Here is a 20,214-nt window from a genome sequence, read left to right on the forward strand (position 1 = left end):
TCTTTTCACCTAAGCCAGAATTGAGGTCTCTTCATGGCTGTTTTGCAATGAAGCTCCTAAACCAAAAATTGCAGGCATATGGAATTCATGTATTGGCATGTAAGTTATAGTAATTTTGAATTATATAAACTTTGACCTGACTACTTTGCAACAGAGAGGAAATCCACTTTTTTTTGTTCCTTAAAAGCACCATACAGAGTCACTTTGAGTGAAATCCAGTATCCTCAAAGATCATTGTAACAGATTGCAATGACACATAAATGAAACAAATTTTTTCTAAAGATATTTTGAAATGTTTCAGAATACTTCCCATCACCATATTCATTATGATATATCCTTAAATACACAAATATTTTTTTCTAGTGTATGTATCATGTTTAGATAGGGCTGTGCTTTTTTCTATCCAGAATCAACATGGAACAGAGTTAATGCCAAGAGCGCTAAACTGACTTCACAGAGTATCAGGGGAGGTATTCTCTGAACCTAGACATAGCTCTACTTTATGCTTTCTTGAAACAGGAATCAAAGGATTTCCATTTGCTGTTTAAATCAGAAGGATTCAAGTAGCATCTTCCCAGATCAATATATTTTATTAAAAGACAAGATATAGTGGGCCCCAACAGATTTCAGATGCATTGGAGTGGCTACACTGATGCTGGATTTAAATTGGGATAAAGTGGAAGCATGGCTGGGGAAAATAGAGAAAGAAAATAGTGGTGGCATCTGATGACGTAAGGCAAATTACAAGTGCCTTATCAATTAACAGTTATAATCTGTTAAAAATCCATTATTTGTTGAGAGCTTCTGAGATTGCCTGAAACCTTTTGATGCATGTGAGTTTAGCAATCTCTTTTTCAATTGTTATTACTTCCAAGATGGCTACTTTGAGATTTGTCAAGGAATAACTGGAAAATTGAAATACTCTTGATATTACTTAGTCCTTGTTTAGAGGCCTGATGTCAAAGGAGTCCATTAAATCTTCTGCACAAAATTTGGCCTGTTAGTCCTATATAGAATCAAGAAGTGCATTGCCAGCACATCCTCTAATGTAATATATGCAGTCATCTGCCAACTTTAATAACATTTGTTAGTCTGGAAAAGTAATATCTCTCTTCTTTTGATTTTTGACTACCAGTCTAGCCTGGCTTTCATACAATGTCTACTTGCTGTACAGTATTTAAGACTGCAAAGAATTAGAGGCATGAAATGCTACTTAAAGTATTGGAAGGATTTATCCTATTGGTTTATTGTGTCTAAGCTTATTGAAATAGCATGATTATGGTATTTTTTTTGCTTTGAAGGTTCAATAATTCGATTTCCTAAAATGCTCCTTTTCATTTCTATAACAACCATATTTCTGTGTTTAACTTTGAAAAAAATAATTGTTGTTCCTATAAACATCCATTGTGGCTATTTAGTTTACCTGTGATAGAATCATAAAGTTAGATTAATGTGCCAGGCAAGGTTGGTTTATATCCAAATATCTGGAATTAGGATGATGATGAAATGTTACAGCAGAGATAAGAGATAATTGATTTCTCCACGCAGTGTAACAAAGCCACACTTCCAATGCAGTGTATTTATATTGGTCATTCTATTTGTGATTATTACAAACTGTGCTTATTTAACAAGTGGGAAGGGAAAAATCATGCCTTGTTGGCATTTGCTAGTAAAACATCTATATTGCACTCTTAGATCGGACACATGATTGCTATTGCCTTTGGCATCAATAGAGATTCATTATGTAGATTTTCAGCTACTTCCCAAAATATTTTTAGCTGGCTGGCATGCATCACAAAATTGTAGCACTTCAAGCAACCACTTTCTGTATTCAAAAGACACCATTTAGCACAGCTGTTGAGTTGTTATTTCCAAGTTAAAGCTATTGACTTATTTTATTATTAAAGGTACAAATGTAACTTATTCCAGGGGAGAATGAAATTTTGTTCCCAACTTAGACACTAATGAAATTCCAGGTTTTGAGTGAAAATTTGCACCTCATTCAGTCTTGAGATCTTGGATGCGTCTGTTATTTGGCAAATTTTTCTAAATTTAATGTGTTTTTACAAGGCAAAAAGTTAGGAAGACATATAACAAATGATGTAGGTAAAAAGCACATTTAGTTAGGTTTCCTTTATTCTTATTACCTACCTTTCATTTTCTTCTTTCACAACTTCTTACTCTTGTTTTTCAATTTACATAACATTGTTTATCCTGAAGGATAATAGCATGATCTTTGAGGCATGATCTTTGAGACAGGTTAGCTTCAAAGAGTAAATGCCACTTATTCATAGCATATTGACATTAACCACTATTTTAATTTTTAAAATTTAATATAAATATTGCTGCATGTCCATTTCATTTTACCCAGTGCCCAACTCATAACCTTGTGGCTTTGATTTCTATGACCCAAATTTCTCCCTCACCCCAGGAAAAATGAGACAAGGAAAACTAATTTATAATCTATATTTGACTGTATTTCAAAGTTGTTGACTGTAAGACAAACTTTGTGGAAGGAAGGAAAAATCACATGACATCAGAGTGATATTATAAATCCATCCAGTGTGTTGTTACCACATTTCACATTTTAGAATTTAGCTCATGGCATAGAAAACCTCTAAAAATTTATTGCAAGCGTGCTTTTGTGTAGAACAAAAAACAGTCACAAAAATTTAGGTCCTCACTTGAACCAAAGAGCCAGAAATACAGATGGGAACCTTACTCATGTGTAGGGGCTTCTACACAAGCATTTCTTGAATAGATGCATATGTATAAAATCAATATTTTGTTTCAACCCAAATAATAAAACAGCACTGCACGTTTAATCCGGCATTGACATGGTTTAACAAAAACCTCTTGTTCAACACACTTTGAGAAGGAAGCTTATGACTGAACTTCAGCCACTGATGGGTGTATTGTGAGCAGAGTTGATCACACACAAATTGCTGAACACACTTTTCACAATAACAGCACTACACTAGTGTACTGGGTATTACTTCATTTAATGACACGTACGTTGCAAAAGTGGAAAGGAAAAAAAAATATAGCTCAGAGCTTCCCTTCCAAATATCCCATTTATTTCCTATATGATGGCTTGGCCTGTTTTACTGAAATCAGCCCCTGAGCTCTTGCTGTTGTGTGTTGACCGATAGTGCAGCAGCCGTAACATTGTAGTATGCATAGATGGAACAGACCTGGATCATTTCTGGCTTTGTTTATCAAGGACCTCCTATATTGATTGCTTTTATTTTTGAAGAGGAAAAGAATGAGGTCTCAATAACCAGAAAAGTACAGCATTTCCTAAACCAGTATAAGATAGACATTCATACTACTTTTTACAAAGCTGTGAACTCTACATCAATTGTTTTGGGCTTCTGCACACTTCTAGTTCATATTGTCCTTCACTTTCCCTAACCAATTAAACAAGTTTTAATAGTAATGTTTTAGATAGATTAATTTACCTAGGCTGATTATTTTTATCTCCTCTAGATTTTCTGTTTTCTGAGTTGAACTTCTTTTTGCTACTATGTCAGATTAAAACAAAAAGAAAAAAAGGCCAAAAATATGAAATAATGCTAAGTTGCAACAACCATTTTCCTCTTCCCCCATCTCACTCCACTTTGTGGTGGAATGCAGGATCTTTGTTAAGTATAAATGTTGATGCAGATTAATTTGCAAATGCCATTACAAAATTATTTTGAGAATGAATGATAGGAGTTAAGAGCGCCTAGAAGAATGGGAAAATGGCACTTTCCATTGGACTTTCTGCTTACCAAAAAGATTGCAAAATGTACTGATCCATGATCATAAAGGCAAGTGTCCTTCCATCTGCTGTTTAGAAATGTTATTTTCTACTCTGTATTCCTCTTCCACTATAATTTTGTGGCATGAAATTTTTCAAGGGAAGAGAATTAAAAAAAAATTCCTCAGATCTTGTCATGTCCTGAAACAAGTCGGTATTCTGAACATCCACACCTATTCAGCTTCCTAAGTTTCACATTGTCACCCAGAAAAGAGCTATTTTCACTTCATCCAATTAATTAATATGCTGCCTGAGCTCTGTACCTCAACACTCGAGAAGAATCGGGATGCCAATCTAGTGGGTACAGAATGATACCAAAATCCAGTCTTGTAAGAAGAGTTCAAAGAGCAGTGTTTTCACACTTTTAAAAAAATGTTACATGACCTGGTTTAATATCTCTGTTCTACTTCTTAAACCATGGTATAATAATTTACACAATTTTTACAAAAACTGATATTTAGTGTCACTGAGTGAAATGTTGGTTATGTGCCAGGATCTCACTAAGTGACAATAAATTGTAGTGTGCCATGAAAGGCACAATGAGTGTGCTATGACTGATGTCTTTTGAGTGGGTTTATGTGCCCCTCGGATAGCTCTTAGGGAAGGCTCACTGTTACATATCTATGGAGATTCTCAGTCATCCAGGTCATGATTGTCTCAAAGGTGCTTTTTCAAAAGGCAACTGGACTTTGTTTCTTCCTTGAGGAAGACATTTATTTTTTCATCCAAGAAGCTTCTTCAGATCTGACTGAGTGGTGGGGGAAGGGTGTGTCAAAGAAATATAAACCCTTCCCCCCCATCCCCACCATTCAGTCAGAACTGAAGAAGCTTCTTGGATGAGAAGTGAAACATCTTCCTCAAGGAAAAAAACAAAGTCCAAATTGCCTTTTGAAAAAGCATCTTTTAAACGCTTACTGACACAGTGATTTCCACCACTATACATGTTGTCAGGCCTGGAAGCCATCTTTTTTGTTGCATCTCCAGGCCTGCCACATTTACTACTGAGGGAAACTGGGAGGGGGGATTGTATGGAGCATGGGAGATATATAGTCATAATAACATTCCTTTCTCAGGAAGTCAAGGGCATCTTGCCCAGCACCTGGAGGGTTGGAACTAGGAGGCATCTCCAGTCAGCACAGTGTTTGGATTGGACCATGTGATGGACATGTGGGTGTTGGTCGGGGTCTTGAACTTTGCTTTGGGTGGGGAAAACCTGGAAGCTTTCAGATTCGGATTTTCCCAAATGTGCCAATATGACGTCTCTAATAAAATGGAACTTTGAGGAAATTCAAGCCTCGGAGTGTTCTTTCGTTGGGGGTGTTACTTAGAACCCTGACACATGTCTTGATCTGGATGGTCTTTACAAAGAAGAACGCATAACTCAATACCCCAAGTTCAGTGTTGAATATATGACTACATCCTTAACTTGAATACTTTTATAGTCTGCTGTTAGCATCAGGGTGCTATATCCTAATTTAAGCACTGACAGGAGAACTCAAGGGCAGTCTGCAAATCTGTAAGAGCAATCTGTAAGCAATCTACAATTACTGTTAAGAATCAGTGAGAGATTGGGAGGAAATTGGTATGCCTAGGGATCCTTGTATAGAAATTCTAAATTTCAAGAAAAGCATAAGGAAGACTACAAGTTCACATTTTTAAAAATGAAATATTACCAGTATTATTTAATTATTATTTAATTAAAATTTAAAAAAAATATACCCAACTGGACATGGTAGACAAGCCTTCCTGATGAATATTGCTAGTCTCAACAAAATTTTTTTAAGGAAATTGGTAAAACAAAGTAATGAAATCTAGAGATTACATAAGTGTTCAGAATGTTGAAACACATCTAGATCATCCTTTCTCAAGAAGAATACTTGTCCATGCCCTTCAACTATGTTAAAGTTGAAAGCTGACCTAATGATTTGCTTGTTAAATCAAGCAAATCAGTCAACCAATTCTATCTATGGCAAGAATTTTTCACCACAATAAATAAGTCACTAAGACTAGCTAATTCTATAAGAAATATGTGTTAAATGGAATGGAATTGCTTGCTAAGGAGTGGTCCTTGTACTTAAAGTATATCTGAGGTGAGTAGGAAGATTTTAATGGTCAACCAATGTGGCTGAAATCCTGCTTACCCTTCTTTGGAAAAAAAAACCCTCCTTAAACTAAGCTTTGGATAAACAGGCATTATGCAACAAATGAAAGTTTGAATAAAAAGGCATCATACTACATTGCAAATGCTATTTTGAAGCAAAATCATGTGGTTCCCCCTTACACTGCAGAGTTGGTTCTATCCACCATACTGGAGTTGGCAGAAAACTCTACCAGGGTGTATGGCTGACTCCTATCCTCTATTTCCAGTCACTGCAGACCCCTAACATCTTTCCAAAGAAATGGGTAACAAAGCCTAACAGATTTTACATACCTGATGACTATTTTTGGATAGTTCCAGGAAAAAAAAAAGGGGGGGGGAAATAACATTCAGTAGATTGTAGGTGAAATGACAGCATGGCAGAAATAACAAGGTTGACAGAATGTGTTTGTGCCATAGTTAAGAGTAAAGCTTGATTTAGACTTGTCCACAATTGTGTATAGATGTCAACGCATATCTATTCTGTGAAGGCATTGATGGGTAAGTGTAGGTTGCAGATGGTTGCAGATGGGCTAATGTGTACACTTCCCAAATCTTCACTAAATGTTGTACGGAGATGTTCATCCTGCATGTTGATTGGTTTATCCATCTATGTTTTCTGTACTTTGAGGTTTGAGTGTTCCCTAGCCAGAATGTAACATTTACAGACATGTAACATGCAACTGTCTTTGAATGACAGACAGACACATATTTTCCCTGACGTGCAGTGACACAACAGTCTAAACCTGGCTTAACTGGGGAAAGATCTTTAAGATGTTTAAAATAATAAAATGTTCTTTGAAAGTAAAAAAAGTCTTCAAAGCTGGACATAAACATAGTAAATAACTAATTTAAGTGCAATTAGTTAATTAAGATGTGACTACCATATATCTCAATGGACATTTTCTAATGAATTGTTGAATACTACCTTGCTTATTAGCAATTGCCATTGGCTAATGGCCATCAAAAGAGGGCAATCTTAGGATCCAAGATATATTCAGTGCCTCAGTAACCAGGGCAAACTCCCTCAAATTGGGGGCTAATAGCCATGCTAGATAAGAGATGTAGGAACTGAAATCTATCATAGATGGAGAACATAAGATTCTTCATTGGAAGCTGATCTAAAACTCATAATTCATTTTTATCAAGGAACAGGTAGGTCAGGAATGGATGGGGGGATAGATGGATTGCATACTACAGTAGATTCAAAGCTCTTTTCTATGTCTGCAGTCTTGAAACTCCTGTTTAAATTTGGCAATAAAGCAGCACAGTGGTAGTAGAGGATGACATAAACAAAAATCAGTATGTTAATATTACAATATTAATTCATTAAAAATACAAGAAAATTGCCAAAAACCTAAAAGACCCTTATATTCTGCCTTCCTAGTAAAGTCTGCCTTCCTGGCTCATCTTGTCACCTGAGCCTCCAGAGCCTACTCTATCCCCCCCCTCCATTTTTTAAAGTGCACCCACCAAATATCACCTCTGGTGCAAATAAAGTTTCATTGAGTTCTTTAGCCCTATTTTTTCCTAATTGGACGCAAGAGGTAGCAGGACAAAATTCCAAATGGTAAATTTGCTGTAAGCTTCACATCTGACTGTACAATCTCAGCTGCCTTGGTCTTTTTTCACGGACTGCAACTTCTGACCCAAAAATGAGCTGTCATAGAACTGTGAAAGGCTACTCTATCTCAAGAGTTCTGATAGAATTGGCTTGAATTTTAAGCTTGGGTTGCATACAAGAACAGGTGAGTCACAAAGACAGCTTGATATTCAGTTTTGTAGGCTCCTTGTTAAAGTTCTTCATTCTTGATTAATTTTTGCTTTAAAATATTATGTCACTTCCTTTTTCATAAGCATCATGACTAGCAATTCAATAGTGCAGGAGATGACAGTGGACACATCACAGGGTGATGTGCAAATTTCTGATTCCCCATTATTAAAGAAGAAACGTGGGTGCAAACCAATGTCTTACCTTTCCTTAACTCCCAACACCAAAGCAGTAGAACTCAAGCTTAGGGGAAATAAGATATGGCTTTTTTATTGGAGGATTGTAAATTCTGGTTGCCAAATCGCTAAGTCTGAATGGTTGTGGATACATCAGGGTTGTCTGTCATCATTAAGAGCTGTTTCCTGATGGACTGGCAATACCTATCAAGAAGCAGGTTTGTGACATGGGATCCTCCTGGACTCACAGCTTCTGCTAGAATAGAAGGTGGACGCTGTGTCCAGATGGCCTATGCCAGTGATGGCTAACCTTTTTGCCATCACGTGCCAAAAGCGGGGGGAGCGGGGGGTGTCGCACGCATGCGTGCCCACATTCATAATTCTATGTGCCCCATCCCCCACACATGCGTGTGCGACACCCCCCCCCGCACGACCCCCGTTTTGGCACGTGATGGCATGGTGGGCCCAGTAGGCCCATTTTTGCCCTCCCCAGGCTCCAGAGCCTTTCTAGGAGCGTGAGGAGGGCAAAAACAGCCTTCCCCACCCCTTGGATGCCCTCCAGGAAACAGTCTGTTTCCCTACTTCCGGTGGGCCCAGAAGGCCCGAAAATCAACTGGCTGGTGCCCGCATGCATGCCGGATCTGAGCTCGCATGCCCACCGATATGGCTCCACATGCCACCTGTGGCACGCGGGCCATAGGTTCGCCATCATGGGCCTATGCCCAGCTTCAGCTGGTATATCATTTGCAATTTGGCTTGAGGCAGGAAGAGCTAGCTACAGTAACTCATGCCCCGTCACCACATGGCTAGGCTACTGTAACACCTTCTATTGGGGACTGCCCTTAAAAATACTCAGGAAATGCAATTGATTCAAACTGCACCAGCTCACATACTTATCAGCTCCTGTCATTGGGAGCACCTAACACTGGTTTTTGTGGACCCTGAGCCCACCAAGACCTACAGAGGACATAAAGATGTTAACATGGATATCACCTCTGTGGTGGCCTTCCCAAATCTTTCCTTCCAGATACGTCGGGCTTTTAACTATTAAGCAATTATGAAAGTAGTACTTAATTACCAAGGTACTTAAACACATCTTCACATGTGTGATAACTGGCTTTCAAAGGGAATGTCACCTCTGAATATTTAAATTGTATCACACAAAGCAATGCTACAGTCAAAGTCTGTAATTTCATTCTGTGCCATTTTTTTTCATGCCCACATCCAACTGGTAGCCATGTGATTCTCAGCACTTTTTGTGCTAAAGTGGAGGCATAACCTTTTTTTTTTTTTTTTAAAGCTTTGGAACTGGTTCATAACAAAGTTTAACATGCAAATGTTTCTGATTGTCTAGTATTGCAATGATTTCCCCACCCCAGAAAAGTGTCTAGTTTGTCATAAATAACAAGGCAGCAACATGGCCAAAACAATGGAATCATAATGAAGTAAACTCTAGCTTGGGAAATAGCTAGCTGATGAGACTGATGTTAACTGAGCAAAATAAGAAAACAAACATTGTCATCACTTTTTGGAAGTCACTTCATGACCAGTATTCATTCAGCAGTATTGAGATATATAGTTTAGGATCAGGGGTCTGCAACCTTGGCAATTTTACAACTTGTAGACTTCAGCTCCCAGAATACCTCATCCAGCGTACGTTGGCTGAGGTATTCTGGGAGATGAAGTCCACAAGTTGTACAGTTGCCAAGGTTGGAGACCCTGTTTAGGTCAGTCTTCAAATAAAAGGGTACTTAGATATTTTTCAGCATCTAGAAATGTTAAATTGCTTTGGGTAAGAGTTTTTTAAAGGACAAATGGAAATAACACACTTGGAAATATATCGTGCCTCACTCAGCAGTTTCACAAATGAAACTGCTGAGTGACTCATCAACCCTCAACAAATTGTTTATGTCACTTGGTTTTGGAGTTACCAGTATACAGTATATCATTAGGTTTGGGATCTCCAATTTTACCTTTATTTCTGGATTTGGCATGTCTGTTTATGAAAAAAAAAACAGAACAGATCCAGCTACAGTTATGGAGAAACTAGTTCCTCAGAGAACCTTTTATACCTTTTCTCACATTGTGTAGAAAAATTCAATGCCTGAAGAATAATACAGGATGATTGCAATTAAATCTCTTATGCTTTTGTTATGGCATAACTGAAATTAATCTTGGAGTTTAGCTGACTTCAGATAGCACAATGAACTTAGTTTGGTAAACTTTTCAGTTTCTCACTGTTCCTTTATATTAAAAAAAGCATTTTCTGTCAAAATTATACCCCCTTTTACAATCTAAAAGCATTGCAACAAAATAAAATCTTCAGTCTACTGTCTTCATCTGCCATTACCTAATCACTGGCTTGCAAAATAGATTTTTTACATTTTTTTAATATATATATTTCTCTTCTAGCAACCTCTTTTCAGCCACACAGCAGTGCATAACTTTACACATTGTGCACTGATTTTTTAAAAAAAAAACAACCACACCCAATAACATGCCCAACTGGAACTGCTGAGCCTTTCTAGCTTGAAAAGGGATAGGGAAAAGGATTTGTGTAACAACTAACACCCTGTTTGAAAAATCAGATTGAGCAATAGCTAACACAAATTCATTTCTGATACACCAGTGCCTGTGTTGCACTCGCATGTGCAGCTTTCATACGGTGCTCTCTTGAGGGCCCTTTCAACCAAGGCCATTGGGAAGACACCAACACAATTAAGGGCTTCCCTAGTGATTTTGTCACATGGAATAGTAAATTACCCATCTCGGAATCCCAGAGTTTGTTCCCTTTTCTTTTCTCCATCTCCCCCCCCCCACACACCACTCCTAGCCTAAGCTGTGAAGAAGGATCCATCAATGGCCTGATGAGGGATCCTCCAATCCAAGCAGCTCCTTTACGAGTCTCTCACCAAACTGTACTCGGCTGTACTTTTTCACAGGATAGGCGTCAGACATTTTGTACAGGATGTAAGCGTTGTTTATGGCAATGCTGATGGAGAACCAGAAGACTTGTTGCCAGGTCTTGTTTGGTTTATGAGAAATGAAATACCTAGAAAGCACCAAAGAGAGAGAGAGAGAGAGAGAAAATGGTGAGGTCATGAAATGAATTTTTAAAATGTGTCTTAAGTCAAGAAGGAAGGGATATGTTCAAAAAGTGGTAGTATCCAAATGCTGGGTGCTCTAAATTTCCACGATCTTTCAAGGTAATTATGAATGACATAGATAGAATGATACTCCACCTATCACCTTCTAGAATCTTTGGATAACTTCAATATCCAAAGTTCTCTCAGCTGTGTATCTGTTTTGTGAATTGACGTGGTCCCAATGCTTTGTAAACCAATTAGGCAATCTAAATTGGAGGTGGCGGGGATCCCGAAAGTTGCTTACTGATTTCATTAGGTTTTCTCATATTGTAATATTGAGATCTTCCTAGGTTGAATGCTTCAGGCCTTTCAAACTTTGAGGAATAAGGGAAATAAGATGGCAGCCCTGAACAGCAGCCCAACCCATCTTTTACATTTATTTATTTATTTTATTTTATTTTATTTGTATACCGCATTTCTCCAGCAGGACTCAGGGCGGTGAACAGCCGAGATAAAACAGAGCATACAAAATTTAAAAAACAATTTAAAAGGTAATTAAATAATTTCGGCCCACAATTTAAAACAACCCAATTTCAAATTAAAACCAAAATGAATTTAAATGAAGATCTCAAGTTGTATGTTATATTTACTACTCCAACCTTAAAATCAGTGATTGGTTTATTCCTAGTGGATTTCTGTGATGTATTTCATATAATTTCATAGTGTTATTTGCAGGAATCACTGTGTCCCAGATTCATATGAAGTTTTCCATTGCTCTCCAAAACATAAGTTAAGTGCCTTTGTGTATCAATGCACTAGAGGTGGGAGCAAAATCACAACAAACCAAAAGAATAGGAACCAATCATGACCTCTAGAAGTCCTAAAATAAACCAATGAACTAAGCCCTTTTTTGGTGTAGCCTTTGAATAGACCACAATAGATACTTTTGAAAGCTCTGATTTCCTGTTTTTAAAGTAGGCAACACTTCACAAAACAGTGCTGCTCTTTTCTTGGATGTTGATTAGTGCACAACAATCCACCATCCAATTTGGCAACTTTACTGCTCACACAAGCCAGATTAGTGTGATGCTACAACTACCCCTGTGATTTTTGCAAAAGCAGCTCACGCAAATATTACCTTAGAAACTGAATACGGTTTCAGCTTCTAAGAATTCCACTTAATAAATTTCAATGAACTCTTGTACAAGAGGCTGAATAAGCAATGCCTCAGCTTGGTTTTGCCAAGTTCTTTCCTTTTTCTGTAGAGGTTCAGCAACCTCTACAGAACAACTAGTTCCATCCCACTGCTCCACTTTCTAGTCTATGGTACACTCTGCTCACAACTTTTTGGGGGTATTCAGGATAGGAATGGCTATAAATCTCTCCTCCACCAGAAATTCAGTTCTACAGTCTAGATAACCACAGAAATCTTCATAGACGCGGTTATTTTATTGCCTGCAAAAAGTCACATACACTCAGAAGATTTGTCTGATGCCAACACAGAAACTAAGACATACACATATATCTCAGTCGTTTAAATCTTAAATCTTTTCCTGTTGCCCTTTTTGGGTAGCAGATTCTTGGTCATTCCTTTATACACTTTCAGAATGGTAAGCAGCTGCTTAATTTTAACACAGTTCTGTCTAGTCTAAGCAATCCAAATCCCTGCCTTGCCAGCTTTACAGTTTTAGAGCACTACAAGTACCTTATATCATTGTAGTGTAATTGTCTGTATCTGTTTTTTGTAAACATTTTTCTCTCAATCATTACACAGAACCAAAAAAGAAGAGAAAAAGAGAATGTCTTTAACTTTTGTTTTTCCTTGGCACAAGATAGTGGTAGAGCCTCGTTTCATTTATTCCAAGTTTTATTTCATTAAAATAATGGATAATAAATTGTTCAAAATGTACCTTGAACATAAATGGCCTAGATCACAGTAGTGTGATTGTCATCTTGGAATTTATCATTCCAGAAGAGTACGACAATTGACAAGCCATGTCCATTAAAATAGTCAACCACATGTAGCATCAACTATAACACAATATATTTATAATCACACATGCTATTACTTATATTTTAATATGCCACTCAGAAAAAGATACGGTTTTCTGACACTGTAATATAACTGGCTCCTATCAATCTATCATAATTTTTAAAACCTCCTGTAAACTATAGATAATTTAGAAAAAAACCTCCAATAAAAGTATTTAGTGACCTTGGGTCAGACAATATATTCTTTCTGCAGTTAAATTAAATACCAATATTCTTCCCTTCTCCTTTCTTTGGGAAAAATACATCTGTATAATGAAAATGTAGCTTCTCAATTATTTCAGTTTTCCTTTAGCTTAAAAACTTTTTATGTGGACCAATTTGGAAATACAGTCCCATTAAGCCATTATGATTACATCATCCTCAACTCAGATGGATGATCTCTTTTTCTCCAAAGAGAAATTAGAGATCAATTCAATGGCATGTACTATATACAGTTTATCATATTTGTTGAGCCAATGTTCCCACAACTGAACTTTCACGAATGGATATTCTTCTGATACATTGAAACTCAAACTTCCAGAATCTAGCTGGTAAATTATGGGTCACACTGATTGGGATTTGGTAGTCCAGACTAGGGAAAACTGCCATATTATATCAAAATAGTGGAGGAAATTATTTATGTTTATTTATTTTTCAACTTTCTGAATTGCCCATTGTAGAACACTACAAGTACCTTATATCATTGTAGTGTTTTTTTCCATGTTCCCCAGCCCACAACATTGTCTATATATTGTCTAATAAGCTAAAGTTAGCTTATTACAGTAGCTCGCCACAAATCTCTCCACTTTTACTGCATAAGAATTGAGACTACTAATGGTCTGTTTAAAAACTGTCCTTGAGACAGGAGTTGAAGGGCAGCTGAAAAATCTATTAATAAATGAAAATTCTCTGCAACAGGCTTGAATTTTCTGGACTTGCCTGCTTCCATTTTACAGTGCCAAAGTCCATTTGGAGAGTCTATAATCTTTGAAAAGATGGCAATACCACTGATTTCTCAAGCCTGCCAGGAAGCAAGCTTGAAAACTGTGACCAGATTCTGCCTTTCCCTTCCTGAAATGTTTGGGAAATGTCCCAAGTTTGAAGTCAGGCAGAGAATTCTTGTTTGCTCAACTCTGAAGCTTTATGCAGTGGTGGGCTGCTCTTGGTTCAGACCAGTTTGAGTGAACCAGTAGTTCCAATGATCAGCTGGCCCCGCCCCCCGCCCCCCGCCCCCCGCCCCCCGCCCCCCGCCCCCCGCCCCCCGCCCCCCACCTATCCTGTCCTATATTTCCTTTTTTCTAGCTCAGCTGATTCGCGCGGCACAGCTGATTTTTGCGCCTCCACTGTTCTACTTACTGGGGCTGCCTTAGAAGGTAAGTAGCTGAGCTTCGTATTGCTGTATTTTGAATGCTGCATGCAATCATGTTAGGCGCGCATGCGCAAAGCCGTCATGTGCACACAAAGCACGTGCTCAAAGAACCAGTTGTTAAACCGGTTGCAGCCCACCACTGGCTTTATGTGATTCATGTGCTGAATGGCTGTCACTGGTGTTTTGCAGGCCCTAGCTCTTTTTAAGGGGAAAATGATCTGGTCATATCACAAGTGGTTAGGCTTAAGCCATTGAATTTGGGGAACAGGGAGAACGTGAGAGATGTCTCCCCCCCACCTCCAAAGATATGCCAAATAGATATCCTTTTATTTGTCCCCTTGTGAATTCCATACCTTCATTGGATATACCATCTTTAGATACAAAGCTGAGCTGAAGCTATTTCATCTGGTTGAAATAATTTTGGAATAGGTTGAAAGGAAGACATTTTGGAAATTGTAGAGCTAATCCAAGCTACAATGAACCTAAAGCCAGAATGTACCCACTCAAAATCTGCTGCTTAAAGCAGCCATCTCCTTCTGTCTAATAATTGGCTAATTCTGGGAACAGGTATGTCATCTAAAGCTCTGCATGGTATGTCTTCAAACCCAAACAGATTTAATACTAAATATCAAAATGTAAGTTTCCGCTTGTTGAAGAACAGACAGGCCAGAGAGATAAAGAAACAAAGCTAAAGTTTTCTCATAAGCTGCAGTCTTGCTAGAAATCTCTCTGCCTTTCCAAAGCCGCTACCACCCTCTCATCAGAACTGAGTCCTCTTCTCTGGTTTTCAAGTGAAAAAGAAAGGTTAAATAATCACCTCTGATTATTGAATCTCTGTGAAAATGTATTTGGGAACATAAAACCAGCGTGTTTTTTTTAAAAAAAGAAGATTAGAGAAACCATACTGGTATAATTACGTACCTAATACAATCCATTTGTGTGTGTGTGTGTGTGTGTGTGTGTGAATATGTTCTTTTGAGTCACCATTAATTCCTGGCAACTGCCTGAACAAATCCCTGCAGTTTTCTTGAAAAGATTTTAGAAGTGGTTTGCCCTTACTTACTTCCTAGGGCTGCGAGAAAGTGACTGGCCCAAGATCCACCCAGTTGGCTTTGTGCTAGAGTTGCACTACAACTTATGGTCTTCCAGTTTCTACCCAGATTCCTTCATCACTACACCAAAGTGGTTCTCTTTTCATGTGGAAGAACGTTAAAATGTGCAGTTCCCTATTTGCAGTATTGCACTGTCTAGATGCTACCTTTTCTATATTACAATATATTTGTAAATGTAAGGATATAATTTTATATAATTTTAACTATTGGACACAAATCTATAGCAGACTACACAACCATATCAATTCAATCTTTCTTACAGTTATTAGCTAGCATAAATCCACAGAATCAAACAACTGGAAGATGTCTGCTTGTTTACTGAGTCTAAATTCACCCCCCCCCAAATCTAAATTCAATTCAGGAATCCAAAATAAAGCATCCATGATAGAGGACCTAGAAGCAGTGGTGGGTTTCAAAATTTTTTACTACCGGTTCTGTGGGTGTGGCTTGGTGGGTGTGGCATGGCTTGGTGGGCATGGCTTGGTGGGCGTGGCAGGAGAAGGTTACTGCAAAATCTCCATTTCCTCCCGATCAGCTGAGACTCAGGAGGCAGAGAATAGATGGGGGCAGGGCCAGTCAGAATTTTTACTACCGGTTCTCTAAACTACTCAAAATTTCTGCTACCGGTTCTCCAGAACTGGTCAGAACCTGCTGAAACCCACCTCTGCCTAGAAGGCTGTGAATGCACAGAACAAAGAGGTAGCTATCGCTTTATTTGGTAAGTGATTCCACTATCAAGCTATTCTTACTGTTGGAAAGAGTTGGAATCTCCTTTCCTGTGCTACTATCTGCCCTCTGAAATGAAAGGAAGCAGACTGTAGTCTTATTATGTACGTAACAGTTTTTCAAATATTTCAGGAGTTCTACCATACTCCCCTAGGCTCTCTTCTTAAGGCTAATAATATTCAGTTTCCCCAATCTTTTCTTAGAACTTAAGTTTCCATTCCTGTAATGGTCCTCAGTGCTCTTATTTAAACTAGCTGCATTTCCTTTGAATCTTGAGAACTGAAGATTTCACTAATGCAGTTTGGAAATAAACAACTGTACGTATATTATGTCCAAATACTTAAAAGTTGCTAAAGTGCCTACTTAAACAATTACATTTTTTAAAATAAATCTTCTGCCAAAAATGGTCAGAGATCGATTTCAGAAAAGTTGGTAGGTAATTTCTTATATCATCCTATTGCTGTACATATTGGGTCCTGAATTTTGTTTAAATAATTAAGAAATGTTTCGCACTTCCAACCGCATAAGTTGTTGTGTACTTACTTGCTATATTTGTCATCATATTTGCAAATATAACTAAGATGAGCAGCAAAGGCTTCCACTGCCAGAGGACATGGTATCTCTCCACTCTTCCTCTTAATGATAACTCCTGTTGCAACCAAAATGCATAAAATACCATCATGTCATACTGTTGATTGAAAATACTACCGGATTTGTTGAATCAATGGGCAACAGGTCATCCCATCCTGATTTTAAACGTATTGAGAAGAAAGTCCTACTTGGCTCAGTATTCAAAGAACATATGGAAAGTAGGATACTGTACAGCAGGGGTATCCAACCTTGGACTTCAACTCCCAGGATTCCCCAGGCAGCAAGGAGAGGATTCTGGGAGTTGAAGTCCACCAATCTTAAAGTTGCCAAGGTTGGACATTTCTGCTACACAGCATTAATTTCCAAATGTTTAGAAAATCTCTAGAAAGTGGAGTCAAGAGCCAATAATTACAAGGGATAGTTTTGAAGAGTTCTATAAATAGGGTAGCTTTACTAGTCTTCTTCCTTTCTTATGTTGAGATGTTTATGGAAGCGATTGAGGAAAATACATGCAGATACCTGTCTAATTCTGTTTGTTATCTAGAAACATTTTTTATTTCCTGGCTGTAAGGCACAGTAACCCATTTAATACCCCTTGTCAGAATGTTTCCAGTTGACTGCAGAAAGGACAGCTGTTTGTTAATGGTTCTTGGTCTCCAAGGAAGTTGCTAAATGCTTGTAAAGTGGGCCATATTACAATGGCAGATTCTAAAGAGGGGCTACTCTTCATGCTGGCTGAGTTGAGTAACTTGTTGACTTTTAAATAATCATGTAGCAGATAGAGAAGAGTCTGATTTCCTTAAAGCCAAGAATTGTTGAACCTCATTGATTTCAGTAGAAAGTTGGTAAATGCCAGTTCAGAAGCCCAGTTTAGTTCAATAAAACTTAATTTAATATATACCGAATTGCTTTCTAACCCTTTTAAAATCAACTGGACATGGCACCATATTATGCTTAATTTTGAATGCATCTTCTTATTTAACGTAACCAATTCTAATATATATATATGTTTAAAAAATGGAAATAACAATAGCAAATGTGTAAGTCCATATAAATAACAGAGAGAAATATTAACCCTTCCTCTACTAGTGCCTTAAGTAAACAGCAGGATTTTCCCTCCTCAACCTACTGCTCAAAGATGGTGTGGTTTAAATTTATAAAATATGTGCGCGGCATTGAAAGATGCAGTTAACTTTATTCTGTTCTAGATTCTAATCTAGATTGTTCAATTTTCTTACAGTTCAGACCTTACATATTCCCCTTCTCATAGAAAGAAGCCATCTTTACAGCAAACCACTCACCTTGTTGAATTGGAGAATAAGCATTGGTCAAAAATCTAAAGTAGCCTTTGTTGTACCAGCAGATCAAAGACATGTTTCCTTTCATTTTTATCCTGTAATGTCCTCGAGACTGGGAGGTCTCTGGGTTGTTTAGCATTGAGGAAGGCAGCCCTGTACAGTCACTTTTCCTTGTACTTAGCAATCCACAGCAATAAATGTCTATAGTTGGAAGATGATAAAACATTTGCATTAGAATACTATCAACTTGTGGTTCTAGCATTAAACAATGAACCAAGTCATATTTTTGTTTACCAAAATTGACCCCAAACAAATACTGCACTTCAGTCACATACTAGTTGTTGTCCTATTATCCTCCATACTTTCTAGCATTAAAATCTGAAAGACTTGATATCATTTTAGAAGGGAATATGACATGCCCAGGATAAGATGACGCAACTAATTTCATCATTTATGTACTTATTATCCCTAAGAATGATACACAACCATATGTACCTTATCAATCTTCAAACTAAAAAGTGCAATTACAATAAAAACCAGAAATCTGTAGAGATGCTCAGTCTTTTTTTTCCCCAGGAGGCAACTGGACTTTCTTGTTTTTTCTTTGAAGACGTTTCCCTTCTCATCCAAGAAGCTTCTTCAGCTCTGACAGGACAGAGGGGAATAGAAGGGTTTATATTCCTTGCAGACAGCTGAAAGCATTTGCATCCTTTTAGAGGGCCGTTGAAGCACTTGGAGGTCTGCAAGGAATATAAATCCTTCCATTCCCCACTATCTGTCAGAGCTGAAGAAGCTTCTTGGATGAGAAGCAAAATGTCCTCAAAGGAAAACCAAGAATATCTAGTTGCCTCCTGAAACAAAAGCACCTTTGGGATAATAAAAACCAGAGGTAATTAAAACAACACCTTTCCTTTAGTTCTGACTAGTTGTAAAAAGAGTATCATCTGTACAGAAGTCACATCTCTCATGAAACTGTTTTGAAATAGTCTAATGGCATTAAAGGATGGGGCGTGGAAAATCTAGTGTTAGGTGAACATATGATTTGATCAAAGAAATTTATGGGTGTATACATGTGAGAAAGAGAGACCTATGACCCCTAATCTTACTAAGGAGCAACTGCATCAATGGTCAATGGTTCCAAAATGGTGGGTAGAATTGGATAATCAGAACCTCACCCCTTTTTAACATGGGTCAAAGCAAGGGTTCTGATTGCCTGTCACAGCCACCATTTTGAAGCCAATGGCTTCCAACCAACCTTATCTGTGCTACAAATCTCTGATTCTTTGTTAAAATTAAAAGAGAAACTCCAGCTCAAAATCCTCTGAAGAGGCTCTTTAGTGGACCACATTAATAAATGAGATATGCAAAACATAAAACAACTGAAAGGGAACATGCAATGAAATGTAACCGTGTCTGAATCAATTGTCTTGTCCTTTGTTTTTAAGTCTGAATCATACGTTTCATCCAAAACTATATTGTGCCACAACACAACAGTGCAAAAACGCGATTGCATGGAGGCAGTTCAGATGATCACAGTCTGATCATATGCTGGTCCTTCATCTAATGTGGTTCATTGAATGTCTCCAGTCACAGAATCAAACCCTTTATCTCACACTCAGTCTAAGAAAGAAAAAAAATAAGACAGCCATCATGGTGATACCCTCTACATTTTAACTGGTTCCTTCTTCAATAGCTTTTGAGTAGCTATTTTCATGCCACTTGTCACTTTGAGTGACCTTGCTGCTAAAGCAAACAGCAAATGGCTTTTTTTCAAAACAAACAATAAAGACTGAGGTGCTCTCGCTCTCGCTCTCCCTCCCTCTCTCTTTCTCTCTATCTCTCTCTCTATCTCTCTCCCTCCCTCCCTCTTCCTCTCTCCCTGTGTGTGTGTGTGAGAGAGAGAGAAAGACAGACAGAGAGACAGTAACAGAGACAGAGAGATGGGGGGGGAGAGAGGGAGAGAGAGACTGACTGTGTGTGAAGATTTATTGATGACAACTTCTAATGATCTTTCCCAGAGAAGCCAAGGGAGTTGTTTTGGAAAAAATAGAAGTAGACAAATGAGGCTGCAATTCTCTCCAGAGTTACAACGGGGGAAAAGCCCTGTTGATGCTA

General features: G+C 38.0%; 1 protein-coding gene across 1 annotated transcript in view; it reads right to left on the reverse strand.

Annotated features, from left to right (window-relative positions):
* Window positions 1–10,713: 10,713 nt before the first annotated feature.
* PGBD5 (piggyBac transposable element derived 5) overlaps window positions 10,714–20,214 on the reverse strand; it is a 92,929-nt gene continuing 83,428 nt past the window's right edge. The window contains exons 5-7 of the mRNA XM_070950983.1: window positions 18,103–18,300; window positions 16,754–16,859; window positions 10,714–10,938 (exon numbers count right to left, since the gene is read on the reverse strand). Coding sequence (XP_070807084.1) covers window positions 10,743–10,938; window positions 16,754–16,859; window positions 18,103–18,300 — 500 coding nt within the window. The 3' untranslated portion in view covers window positions 10,714–10,742. The remainder of the gene's footprint in view (window positions 10,939–16,753; window positions 16,860–18,102; window positions 18,301–20,214) is intronic.

Source organism: Pituophis catenifer, unplaced genomic scaffold (assembly GCF_029215685.1).
Source record: "Pituophis catenifer annectens isolate HBS135680 unplaced genomic scaffold, rPitCat1.0.hap2 SCAF_1, whole genome shotgun sequence".
NCBI classification, from domain to species: domain Eukaryota; kingdom Metazoa; phylum Chordata; class Lepidosauria; order Squamata; family Colubridae; genus Pituophis; species Pituophis catenifer.